Source organism: Podarcis gaigeae (assembly GCF_964106915.1).
Source record: "Podarcis gaigeae genome assembly, chromosome: 13".
Lineage (NCBI taxonomy): Eukaryota > Metazoa > Chordata > Lepidosauria > Squamata > Lacertidae > Podarcis > Podarcis gaigeae.
The window spans coordinates 28,078,070-28,091,189 of NC_139689.1; the positions used below are offsets into that span (position 1 = coordinate 28,078,070).

The window sequence follows — 13,120 nt, forward strand, 5'->3', positions numbered from 1 at the left end:
GCCGGAAAGTTTATAGTCATTGTATATTGTATGAAGATGGAGTCTGGCTAGTTTGCAAGCAGAGTTGAACCAAGGGGCGCCAAATTTAAAATAGTCGTTTTTAACTCCATAGGTAGGAGAAGTAAAAAAGCGAGTTAAAACTTCTATCAGGCAAGAAAAAAAGTTCAAACAGGTAATAGGATCACGCGGGACTATTCCTACATCCGGCTGATCACCAGAAAACTTTTCTCTGATAAAATCCATATATCTATGAGCGAGGGCAGGGGACCATCTAGTCCCCTTTACTCTAGTGGACGACTCCACAGTCACCGGGATTGGGTGGGAGCGGTCGAGCAACTGCCAGTCAACACATAACTTGGTTGTCAGGGGAAGATGGTCACTAAATTGGGCATTATCAATTTTAAAGGAGGTGACATTCAAAAATAGATCCCGGGAAACCAAAACATAGTCGAGAACACTGTTGGATTTTAACCCCAGGTGGGTGAACTCTCCTGGTATGTCTGGAGGACACCTGCCATTTAATATTATTAAATTAAGGCGTAGAGTCATCTGATAAAGCATCACTCCCGCCTTGTTGACTTTTACATCCTTTGATATTCTTTTTTTTTTCAATTTTAAAGATTTTATTGATTATATTATATGTACATTATATCGAATTTCAACACTTCTTATATACATAGAACTTCCTTCAGCGTCGTTGACATTCATTCGTATTACATCCTTTGATATTCTAGTGGGGGTGTATGCTAGATCGTAAGTTTGAGCGCCAGGGTCGATCCACCACTTAGACTTTTTAAGAGCCTCCCAATTTGAGGCTATCCGAGCGTTAAAATCGCCTCCAGTAATGGAGGGGACATTGGGATATTTAAGATAGCAAGAAAGTAAAAAATCCTCTAGGGATTCCCATCTAGAAGTAAGATCCGCTGCTAACCCTCCCGGAGGGAAATAGACATTTGTAACCAATAAAGAGAAGTTTCCACCAGAGATCAGTCCGGTAATAGCATAAGGCGGAAAAGCATGCACTAGTGAAAGTTTAGCCCAAAGTTTAAGGGAAATACCAATTGTAAGGCCACCTTTAGGGCGGCCACCATTCGTTGACGGGCTAGCAGGCAGACATATAAACTCAAAGCCATTTAACACAATTTCCTCCTCCACCCAAGTTTCTTGTAATAGTATAATAAGAAAGGAATTAATATATTTTTGGAATTCTGGATGTAATTTTTTACTTTTCCATCCAGCAATGTTCCAACTTAATATTGAAGGCTGGGGGTTCCCCGTACCTCCAATTGACTGTCATTCGGAAAATTGGCTCAACTTTAATACGGGAAGAGGGGAGCCAATAAAGAAATCAGTTATCTTCCTCTGATGGAAAACCTCTCGTAAAGGCTGAGTGCGATTTACAAGGTCATCTGACTGTTGAGCTTGGCCACTCGATCTACTAGGAGTAGGACCTTGAACAGGGGCGGACCCCTTTTCCAAAAGAGTTTGGAGGGCCACCCGGGGTGGACCAGCTATCTCGTCAGAAGTTTGGTCTCTCTGTAGCCTGCTACTGGTCTTTTGGGCTACATGATTTATGTGGCCTGTTGGGTCTTCAATCAGTTCCGTCACTGGTCTTGCTGTTGAATCCATAATACTCCGCAAGGAGGGATGAGGCTGGGCGGGAGGACTATTAGGGGAGGGTGGCAAAGGCACCTCTTCTCTTGATTGGTCAGTGCTATAAGAAGGTTCCAGGTCTGGCATCGATGAATGTGTAGAAGGGGATTTTTCCTGTTGTGAGCTGCTTTCTTCAGATATATTTTTCGATGGACGGTCATGCAAATCTATTAAGAGCACAGAGGATTGTTCTGCTTGGACGGGAGGACTGGTAGTTGCTTCTTGGGGTTGTATCTTATCCTCCATTGCCGACATGCATTTAGCATTGGATATTGAGAGATCTATATGATCTGGTTCTTTTAGAGAGACATATTCGCTGTACGTGAGTATTCTGGTGCTGAGCTTCCTAATAAGTTGGGTTTCAAGCGATTCCAGTCTTTTAATAATTTCTTTTTGTTCCACCACTGGTAAATCTGCGAAGGAGGCAATGAGTTTGATCTCTTCTGGTGGTGTCAGGCCACTTTCCAGATGCACTGTAAATCCAACCAATAAAATAAATATTCTGAAGTATTGTAGAGTCTGCAATTTCTGCCATAATATTCTTTTCTATTGAGGTGGTGAGCAAATGGACATAACTTACAAATGGATCATCATTGTCATTTTCTTCACTTCTATCAACAAATCAGAGGACATTTGTGTGATACATTACCCAAAATAAAAGATAATGGATTAAAAAATGTTAGTTGAATGAATCTCTCCGGGTTCTCCAGTAATATATTTTGGCAGGGACATTTGGACTTCCAGTTTTGGTTCTCCATTTGATTTATCCTACCCAAAGTTCATGTGTCACATTAGCAGACATTGGCATTTTCTCCATATCCATCTGCAAGGCACAAAAATGCCAGGATATAATGTGACTATTCAGTGGTACCTAACATCTGGCAGACAAACATAGAAAAACCCTGCTACAGCAAGCTAACTTCAGAATTGTAGAATTGTTCCTTAATCCACTAACCAGCAGATCCCTTTTTCTTTTCTTGTTTTGTAGAAAGAACTTACAAAGCTATCCAGTCCAAGTGTTTTGTTATTTCAACCTGTTAACAGTCTGATAAATCTCTTCCTTCAAAATATCTCTATTCATTTTGGTCCAATGTGTCCCACTTATACATTTTCCACTAGATATGTCCTCACCTCAAGGTTTCATCAAGCTATTGAGTTTTTAGTAATGATAAATTCCCAAACAAGGAATTTATTTTTGCCTTGTCATAACTAACACTCCCATCTTTTTGTATCAGTGAATAGATTTTTTTAGATGTCTGCTTCCCCTTTATCACATGTGCTAAACATTTGAGTGCTCATTTAATGATTCATATACCAACATATAGGGAGAAAATTGATTCAATTCTCATTTAAAGATGAAACTTCTCACCAGCAAAGCAATATGTGAACCAAAACAGCCATCAATTTAAGTCTGGAGTTCTCAAAATTTTGCAGTGCAGTTCAAGTAACTCTCATTGCAGGGTTGTGTGAAAGAAACATTCCTACAGGAAAGCTATCTGTGTTCTTCTTTCCTTGACAGGAACCTAAGAGGGATGTTGTATGTTTCTCTAAAGTTTTATTGAAGATGGCATTAAGATAGCCTGAAATTATTCCAACCCCTGTGGCAAATTGTAAACGTTCCTTAAAAGTTTTGGCCAAGAATGAGAATTGATTGGAATTAGGAGCATATATCTTATATGCTCCTGAAAACTGAACGTAAGATTAGAAAAAAAAACGAGAAATGGAGCATTATCATAATGGAGAGATTCACCTATCTCTACCAGGCAGACATGCTTCCACCCTGATTCAGTCCCAAGGCCCAGGATTTATAATTTTGTTTGTCCCATTACAGCATATTCTCCATACACTCCAGCTGTTCCACAATGAAGCAATAACTACTTATTATGGTTAAGACATGACAAGAACCCCCCCCCCCATTCTTCCAACACACCTGCTGCTTCAGGTTGGATAAACGATCATTAACTCCCCTATAATTATCAATCTCAAGATGACTGAATGTGTTTTTCATGTGGCCCCAGTGCATTTCCAGAGACCACTACTAGATATCTAAATGCAAATGCAACCCCCACTATCTCTGGCATTTCAAGTAAGAGGGGAAAGCCAGATTCTGTAAGTCTAATCTCAGATCTTTTCTTGATTTTGTAACCAAGCTCCCAAGAATTCATCTCTTGCTTAGGTAGCATGTAGTGCAATTCAAGATAACCTGCTTTGTGACTGATCCGAAGACCAATGTTGTAAATGGAATATAGGGCTCTCTGTCTAGAAGGAAGATGAGCATGATATTTTTTGTGATGCTAGTGCTCTTGTTGCTTCCATGGATGATATGTAATGGAAAAATGATCAGTACGTGCACCATCAGTGACCCATTCCATATTCCGCACAAGTATTATCAGCCAGGTGACCTGATCATTGGTGGACTTACTTCTCATCTCTTTCCTTCTCTTAACTGGGAAGACTTCAAGAAATACCACACCTTCCAGCAATTACTTAATGTATTGTAAGGACTTTATTTGATGCTCATTAATATCCAGATCCTAACCCTGTTTACTGGTGTTTCCGTTCGCTGCTCTGGCTTCGCCAGAAGCAGCTTAGTCATGCTGGCCACATGACCCAGAAAAACTGTCTGCGGAAGCGGACAAACGCCGGCTCCCTCGGCCTTTAAAGCAAGATGAGCGCCGCAACTCCAGAGCCATTCGTGACTGGGCTTAATTGTCAGGGGTCCCTTTACCTTTTAAACCTGTTTACACAGAAATGAAGAAAAATACTCTTTAATGCAGTTTGAAGCAGAGAGGGATGGATATCTGTGCATGAGTAAGAGAAGTAAGGGTGGTGGTGGGAAAATTCCATTCTGCTCTCATTTAAAGAACAACCTATCTTTTTAACAGTATTGAAACAATATGCAAGCCAGAACCCAGCTATGCCTTGAACTTCAAACTTTTCCAAATTTTGCAATGCAGTTCTCCAGTCAAGTAATGCATACTAGGGTAAAGTGTACATAACAATGCATATTTTAGTGAAATAACATTTAAAAATGCATTATATCTGCAGACATCACTTTGCAAAAATGTTTACACTGGGCAGAACTGCATACAAAAATATGAATATTAGGAGAAATTTGCACTAAAATGCTGGTGGGCTTTTTTTTTTAAATCACAAACTGATAAACTTAAGATTGGAAAAATGAGAAAGAGAGAGAAATAAAAATTGACAGATCCACCCATATTTACATCTTTGCCTGCCAAAAATTGAGTATTGGTTTGAATCAAGAACATATATCCTATATGCAATTGAAAACAGAATTTAAGATTGGGGGAAAAAGAGAAATGGAGAGAAACCCAAACAGACAGATTCACCCATCTCTATGTCACACAATGCCTAGCATACCTGGTAACTCAATTATCAAGTAACTCTCATTGCAGGGTTGTGCCAAAGAACTACCAGCATATTCTGGCATTGGTATTTGCTGTCAAGGAGATCAATGAGAATCCTGAGATCTTGCCAAATGTCACCTTGGGATTTCACATCTACGATAGTTATTACAATGAAAGGATGACCTATCGGGCAACTCTGGAGCTTCTATTCACACAGCAGAAATTTGTCCCCAACTACAAGTGTGACACTCAGAAAAGTCTGTTGGCTGTCATTGGGGGACTTGATTTTGAAACCTCTCTCCATATGGCAGCCATCCTGAGTGTTTACAAGACTCCACAGGTAAGATACAGGTAACTTAATGAGTCATTTGCATTTTCCTTTTCTACCCAGAAAGGTTTTCTGGTTCTGAGATACAAAAATCACATCCACACTATACAGTTAAAGCACTATTATTCCACCTTAATACTCAGAATCCTGAGAACTGTAGCTTGTTAAGCATGCTGAGAATTGTTAGGAGACCTGTTACAGAGCTACAATTCCAGCACGCTTAACAAATCTCCAGTAAACATTCTTGGTTACGTGAAATATTTCACAAGCCACAAATCCATTATGCTAGCTAGTACCACACTCCACTCTTACAAAGGCTGAAGCTGATGACACTCTCAGGAATATCTTTGCATTCGAGATGCACTGATTTTGCAGTTATGCCATCAAATCAACTTGCTCCATCCTGGACACTTTGCCTAGCAGGAGAGGTGAATCCCAATCGCAATTGCCCTTTCACTGTAGATCCATGTAGCAATTCCCTCTATTACATTGAGATAATATGCTTCCTTATTTCTTTTTAGCTCAGTTATGGCTCCTTTGCGCCAGAAGATAGTGATCAAATCCAGTCTACTACCTTCTACCGGATGGTTCCAAATGAAGCCCATCAATACACTGGCATTGCTCAGTTGCTTCTGCACTTTGGATGGACGTGGGTTGGGTTTATTGCTATAGAGGGAGAGAGCGGGGAGAGATTTTTGAAGTCCATGCAACTTCTGCTTTCCCAGAGAGGCATCTGCTTTGCTTTCTCAGAGAGAACTCCAAAAAATACATATTGGAGAATTTTATTTTCTTTAAGTCTCAAGTGGCTCCAAATCTACAAAGTTATTGCAGAGAGCAAAGCCAGTGCTGTTGTTGTCTTTGGAGAAACCAAGTCCATGCTTTGTTTACGAACAATGCTCATCATAGGTGAAATAACATATGGCGCAAATACACCAGTAGGAAAGGTGTGGATTATGACTGCTCAGCTGGAGTTTACAGAATTCTTCTACCAAATGACCTTAAGTATGGAAGCCTTCCATGGTTCCATCTCCTTCAGGGTTCATTCAAAAGAGGTTCAAGGATTCAGAACATTTCTTCAGCTCATAAATCCTCTGGGGACCAATGAAGACATTTTTCTCAAGTTATTCTAGGAACGAGCATTCAGATGTTCATTTCCAAGCTCTAAGACAAAGAAGCAGGTTAATAAAATCTGCACTGGAAAGGAGAAGCTTGAAGATCTCCCTTCATCTGGCTTTGAGACGAGCATGACTGGCCATAGCTACAGCATATACAATGCAGTCTATGTTGTAGCACGTGCTTTACATGCCATTTTCCGAACCAGGTACAAACGCAGAACTATGGAAGACAAAGGGAGGTGGGTGCTTCCAAATCTGCAGCCTTGGCAGGTAATATCTTTCTTGAGACTCAGCTCTATTGATATAAGCGGAGGAATGACAACCCAGGGGCATATAGAACAGTGCCTTTATAGGAAGCTACCCTATACTAAATAAGATCTTTAAGAACATCAAATTCAGTATTGTTCACACTTACTGTGACTTTCCTGCATTCCAGGAAAAAGTCACTTGCAGCCCTACCCAGAGATGCTTGGGTTTGGAGACTAGCACTTGTTTATTTTCTCATTCATCTTTCAACTGCCAACAAAAGCTTCAATCTAACAAGTTCCCTCCCCTGGAAATAATTGTGTGTGGAAAAGATCTGAGAGATGTTCGAGTTTTAATCAATTGTTCCTGTCCTTCTGTTTCTCTTTCTACTCAGCTCCACCCCTTTCTTAGGAGTGTCTCATTTAACAACAGCGTGGGAGAAACAGTGTCTTTTAGTGAGAGTGTGGAATTGAAGAACGGATTCGATATTACCAATTTTGTCATTTTCCCAAATAACTCCTTCCTGAGAGTCAAGTTTGGGAAAATAGATTTGGAGGCTCCCACAGGCAAGGAATTTTCAGTTGATGATGAAAAAATGGTGTGGCACAGAAGCTTTAAGCAGGTGGGGCACAACTGCGATTTCCAGGCTCTATAGGGAAATTGAATATTATTGCACCGACTAATAAAACAGAGCAAATGGATAGCAGTCTTGGTGCACTTCTTGCATAACTCAAATCCTGAACCCGTAATTATGGAAGCCTAGAACACCATGTTTCCATATATGAAAATTATCCCTATGTAGTAGTCTATAAATCTGTAAATTTAATGCTTATATTTAAAAAGCATAACACTGTTATAAGCCACTGTGCGTTCAACTGACTGTGCATGCATACACATGCAACATCACATGCCTCTATATCATAAAATGATTAGTAAGCATTAGGCTACAAATGATGTAAAGTTAGTATTTTTTTTGAAAAAGTACACAATTTTGCTGCTGCATTACAAAAAATCTGTGTTTTGTCCCATTGGCAATGGAGACCATCAGCAACTCTTAATCCTGTCTAAAACCTCATGGTGTACAAGCTATTTTATATCCATACAGTATTTGATAGGAATGCTGCCAATGTATTCCAACCATTTAACTGCTTGAAATCAATCAATCAATCAAACCTCAACCACCCAAAAAACCTGAAACAAGTTTCTCAAAAAAACCCCACCCAACACACCTTGAGTTTGCATCTGTTGTTATATTCTCGGTGATAAACTATTTGTGTGTTTATTCAAATGGACAGGTTCCACCCCTTTCTACATGTAACCCAAATTGCCCTCCTGGCTCCAGCAAGAAAAAGAAGGAGGGGGAGAAATTCTGCTGCTATGATTGTTCTCCATGCCCTCAAGGCAAGATTTCACCCCAGAAGGGTAAGAGACAAGAAATACTTCAAAGATAGTGCACATTGTAACATACGTAAGGAGACAGTTTCAGCAAAAAATGAGCCAATCATTGATGCCATTGTTCTTTCTATAATAGCTGAAGCTCAGAAGCTTGAGGCTTTCAATGGTAATAATTGTATAAATTTTCATAACTTATTGGAGCAACACTCAGAAACTCAACTAGTATCTTTTTATGATATTCCTTCTGATTCTAAGTTAGAAGCCATCTCCCCCCCCCCCCGTGATGTGATCTGCATGGGACTCCTCTTGATGATCAATCAGAGGTTACCACTGACTTTGAATGGTGTTGGGCTCTTTTGGCAGTATTTCTACAGTTTATCTAAACTTTTTCAGAAATCGAAATTTCGCCCTCATTTTCTGGTGTGTTATGCAGCAGGAGATAACTGAGGATGGGTCCGTAAGATAACTTACACAGGAATGCATCCAGTGCATTTGGATAGGACTTACTAATATTATTATTAATTATTCAATGTATGAATCACCTTTTAAGAAGATTTCTTAGGTGAATGAACAATTTAAAATAGCACATAGGAAATATAAAAGCATACAAATTCCATAGTTAACAAACAATAATGCAAGCTGGTGAGCACATAAAGCATACCCAACCTATAAGTGTCTTCTCCCACAACCATGACGTCATCACCACAAAATAATCTACACCTTCAACTCAATCCCAAGAACAATGACATCAACATTCAAATGCCTAGGGAAACAAAAATGTTTTTGCTTAGCACCGAAGTCATGTCAAAGTTGGCCCCAAGTGAATCTCTCTGGGGAGAGCGTTCCATAAACAAGGGACACCATTGAAAAGCCCCTTTCCCTTGATGCCACCTTCCAAACCTGTTTCAGAGGAGACATAAGGAGGAGGATCTCTTATGGGGACCTAAACATCTGGATAGTCTGATGTGGGAGAAGGTGAGGTAATAGAAGAGAAGCTTGCAATCAAGCAGTTGATAGAACTCTGCCCTAAATGTATCTACCACTTTATGATTAATGCATGGGAGATTGAATATATGTCTGAAGGAGCCACTCCACTATAAATGTTCTTAAATCTTCAAACATCATGTCTCCGCAGCAATCTATACAACAGATGATGGCTCCAGGGAAGTTAGCATAATGCAGGCAGACAACCCAGCAAATTATGCTGATTTCTGGTCCAAAGGTCATAGTGTATTTGTTCTGTCTAGGAATCCTTTTGGTACTCCAGTTTAATGTTAGGATGTCATAGACAGTTTCTGTCCGGCACACCGAGAACCTGCATCTCTTCTTTTTCCAGACATGGACAATTGCAACAGATGTAGTGAAGATCGATATCCAGACAAAGGCCAATCACAATGCATCCCAAAGGCAATAATCTTCCTGTCTATAAAAGAGCATCTAGGGATGAGCTTGGCTTCCTTTGCTCTTACTCTCTCTCTGCTAACAGTGTTGGTTCTAGCCATCTTTATTAAAAACCAGGAGACGCCAATCGTCAGAGCCAACAATCGGGATCTCACCTACGCTCTCCTCACTTCCCTCCTGCTCTGCTTTCTCTGCCCTTTGCTCTTCCTCAGCCCACCAGAAAGAGTGATCTGCCTTCTCCGACAAGTTGCTTTTGCTGTCATTTTCACAGTGACCGTTTCTTGTGTGCTGGCCAAAACCATCACCGTGGTTCTGGCCTTCATGGCCACTAAACCAGGATCCATAATGAGGAAATGGGTGGGGAAAAGACTGGCAGGCACAATTGTGTTTTCTTGTTCTCTTATCCAAGCAGGTATTTGCACTGTATGGCTGATAACCTCTCCCTCATTCCCCCATCTTGACATGCACTCCATGGTGGGAGAAATGATACTGGAATGTAATGAAGGGTCCGTCACCATGTTTTACTGTGTTCTTGGTTACATGGGCTTCCTGGCTGTGGTCAGCTTTGTTGTGGCATTTTTAGCTAGGAAACTGCCAGACAGCTTTAATGAGACCAAATTTATAACCTTCAGCATGTTAGTGTTTTGTAGTGTCTGGATATCCTTTGTTCCAGTTTACTTGAGTACCAAAGGAAAATACATGGTGGCTGTGGAGATCTTCTCCATCTTGGCCTCTAGTTCTGGCCTGCTGGGTTCCATCTTTGCTCCCAAATGCTACATTATTGTGCTGAGGCCCTATTTGAACAGTAAGGAGCAGTTAATAAAGAGGAAATTCTAACATATTCCAAGACCTGCAATTTCTGCCATCATGCTTTCCTCCAGTGAGATGTTACTACTGTTGATGTGGTGGACAAATGAACATGTCTTACAAATATACATGGATCATTTTATTTCCTTTCTCTCAACAAACAAATTAGGACAGTTGTGTGATATATTATTCAGAATTAAATATAATGGATTAAAAATGTTAGTTGAGTGAAACTTCAGTGTTCACCGCTGTATGGAGTTCCAGTTTTGGTTTTTCATTTGATTTAGCCCACCCCAAGCTCATTTGTCACAATAGCAGGCATGGACATTTTCCATTCCTTTATTTCCATGGCATAAATATGCCAGAATATCAAGTGGCTATTTAGTGGTACCTACCACGAGGTGGAGTATGCAAAGAATACCGCTATGGCAAGCTAAATATTCAGAGTTATTCTTTAATTCACAGCTCTACACTCTAGTGCCTTCCTGGGCTGCATAGCGCCTCTCCCACAATAATACATTGTTGAAGTGTCACTACTCTACTCCAGCATTTAAATAGACACCAGAGGAACATCTTATTAAAACCTCCTACTGAAGAACAGAACAGGACCCATAAATTTATGGGAAGACTTCTAGGAGCTTATAGGCAAAGGAGGAGTATGGATGGGTTGATCATAGGTCAGTCAGGTAATTCAAAAGTAAAATGGAATTTATTTAAGCAAAACAAAATTTATCTGGCTTTAACAATCAAGAAAATGTCTCTTTTTTTACATCCTCCCATTGCATATAAAAGGAGTGATATTCCCTAGTTCAGATCAGGATTGTAGTGTGCATTGAAGCTGGGCATATATGTCATGCATTCTTCAGAAATTATTATTTGGATCTTACACTGCAGTTGTATAGAAACTTATTATCTTCCGTAACCCCTCTTCTAATGGCCTCTTTCAATTGGCCTTGAGGTATCTGTGTATCTTTAGTTGAGCAATTGATTAAACAATGAAAAACACTGCATTGTCAGCTCCAACAAACTCTGAACTTCCAGAATCTACACAAATTGTGAGATTAAAAAAATATTGATGAGTAATTTATTTCAATGTCTGGAGAAGGAACTCATGGGTTTACATTGAAGATCAAGCTGACCTTTCTCGTAGAGATCCAGGATCCAGGGGCGTCTTGCCCATAGAGGCAAGTGGCGCAGGGTGCCAAGGCGCCAAGTTCTGGAGGGCACCAGGGAAGAGCTGGAGGCTGGACGCGGCGCCTCCTGGCATCAGCTCGCCTCCTTCGCCCGCCTCGCTAAAGCAGCACCATGCCCAGAGCCTCCGCCTCTTCCCCGCCAGAGGAGCCGCCCTCCAGCCGCTGTCCGTCTCCTCCAACCCCGCAAAGCTGCCGGCAGCGCTGTAAAAAGATCAGCAATTCTGGGAAACGGGGCAGAGGGATCTTTGCACCACGGTGCCAGATATACTTAATACGGCCCTGCCAAGATCTATTCAATTTTTAAAATTTCCTTTCAGAAAAGGAGTATTGAAAGAAACTGGATCAGAGACTGGATCAAATATGTTTTTGAAAGCATTTAAGTTATGAAATGTTGAATTGATGGTTCCAATGTGGCAGTGGAGAGCGAAATATAGGGAGAGAGGAAGGTAGGAGGGGACAGATCCCTGAACCAAAGAGGTAAGTAATACAGGTGCTTTGGTTGGCTGGTATGATGACCTCTGCCAATGCTCTTGAGCACATTGGAGTAAGGTTTGAGCCAGATGGGATTTGGGGAAATGTCTTCACCTATCCTTAAACACTATCACAAGTGTCCTGCTTCAGAGTGCTGGTTTGCTGCTAAAATTAGCAGATTTGCTGCTAAAATATTACGGTATTTGAGCAAAAATGTGGTATGTGGGTCAGGATGCCAAAAAATGACTGAAAGCATAACCAGATCAGGTCTCCAAAAATGACTAAAAATGTGACCCATGGGTCTGAACTCTGAAAAATAACCAAAAAAAAAATGACCAGGGGTTAGCAGCTGAAAAATGACCAAAAATGTGTGCTCAGAGATCAGGACTCTAAAAAATGACCAAGCTCTCCAATCTGTTAATATCATCATTATTTAATCCTGATTCTGCCTTCTGCAGCATTAGATTCCCCTCCCAGTTTGGTGCCATCTGCAAATTTGATGAGCATACTCTCAATTCCTTCATCCAAGTCATTGAATGGGCCCAGGACAGAACCCTGCAGCACCTTACCTGTTACAATTTTCCAAAATGATGATGAACTGTTAGTAAGCGCTATATGAGTTTAAAAATGCATTAACTTTCTGTTGCAGCCTTTTATTTAGAAAGTGATCAGGGCATGCTGCTGCCCTACCGCAGCCACACTACACTAATAGATTTTACAAATGATTTCTATGATTGTCAGCTCTCATGTCCATCCTAAAAGGGCAGGGGCTAACATTGTTGTGGAGGTGGGGGGGGTGATTAACAAAATCAATCCTCCTGGCAAATTAAAAATATCCCCTCACTCACCCAAGTTTAGGATATTCCACCATTCTTGAGCAGAGTTTATTTTTCTTTTTTAAAAAACAACATTTTTTATTGATACAACAACAAAAAAACACAAATACCAAATTACACACAAGAATAACCATAGACACATAATTTTCTTAGCAAACAATAAAACATCTATTGGTCTTAACACTAAAGACCCAACCTCCCATCTATTCCATATTTCAAATTCATATTACTTATTGCCAATACACACTTTTATCATAATTAAACTTATTCTTAATAAATTTATTATTAACTCGGGTAGAGTATA

General features: G+C 40.3%; 1 protein-coding gene and 1 long non-coding RNA gene across 2 annotated transcripts; one reads left to right on the forward strand and one right to left on the reverse strand.

The window, feature by feature from the left end:
• Window positions 1-2,246: 2,246 nt before the first annotated feature.
• On the reverse strand, window positions 2,247-12,876 carry LOC310829763. Its single transcript, XR_014557359.1, has 2 exons — window positions 12,829-12,876; window positions 2,247-2,476 (listed from the first exon to the last, which is right to left on the reverse strand). It is a non-coding gene; the product is annotated as an uncharacterized lncRNA (long non-coding RNA).
• LOC310830866 (vomeronasal type-2 receptor 26-like) lies at window positions 3,990-11,492 on the forward strand (the record flags this gene model as incomplete). Its single annotated transcript, XM_083710702.1, has 5 exons — window positions 3,990-4,150; window positions 5,073-5,364; window positions 7,108-7,335; window positions 8,009-8,135; window positions 9,445-11,492. 5 exons carry the CDS (start codon window positions 3,990-3,992, stop codon window positions 10,344-10,346), a joined length of 1,710 nt encoding a protein of 569 aa, XP_083566828.1. The 3' UTR covers window positions 10,347-11,492.
• Window positions 12,877-13,120: the final 244 nt, after the last annotated feature.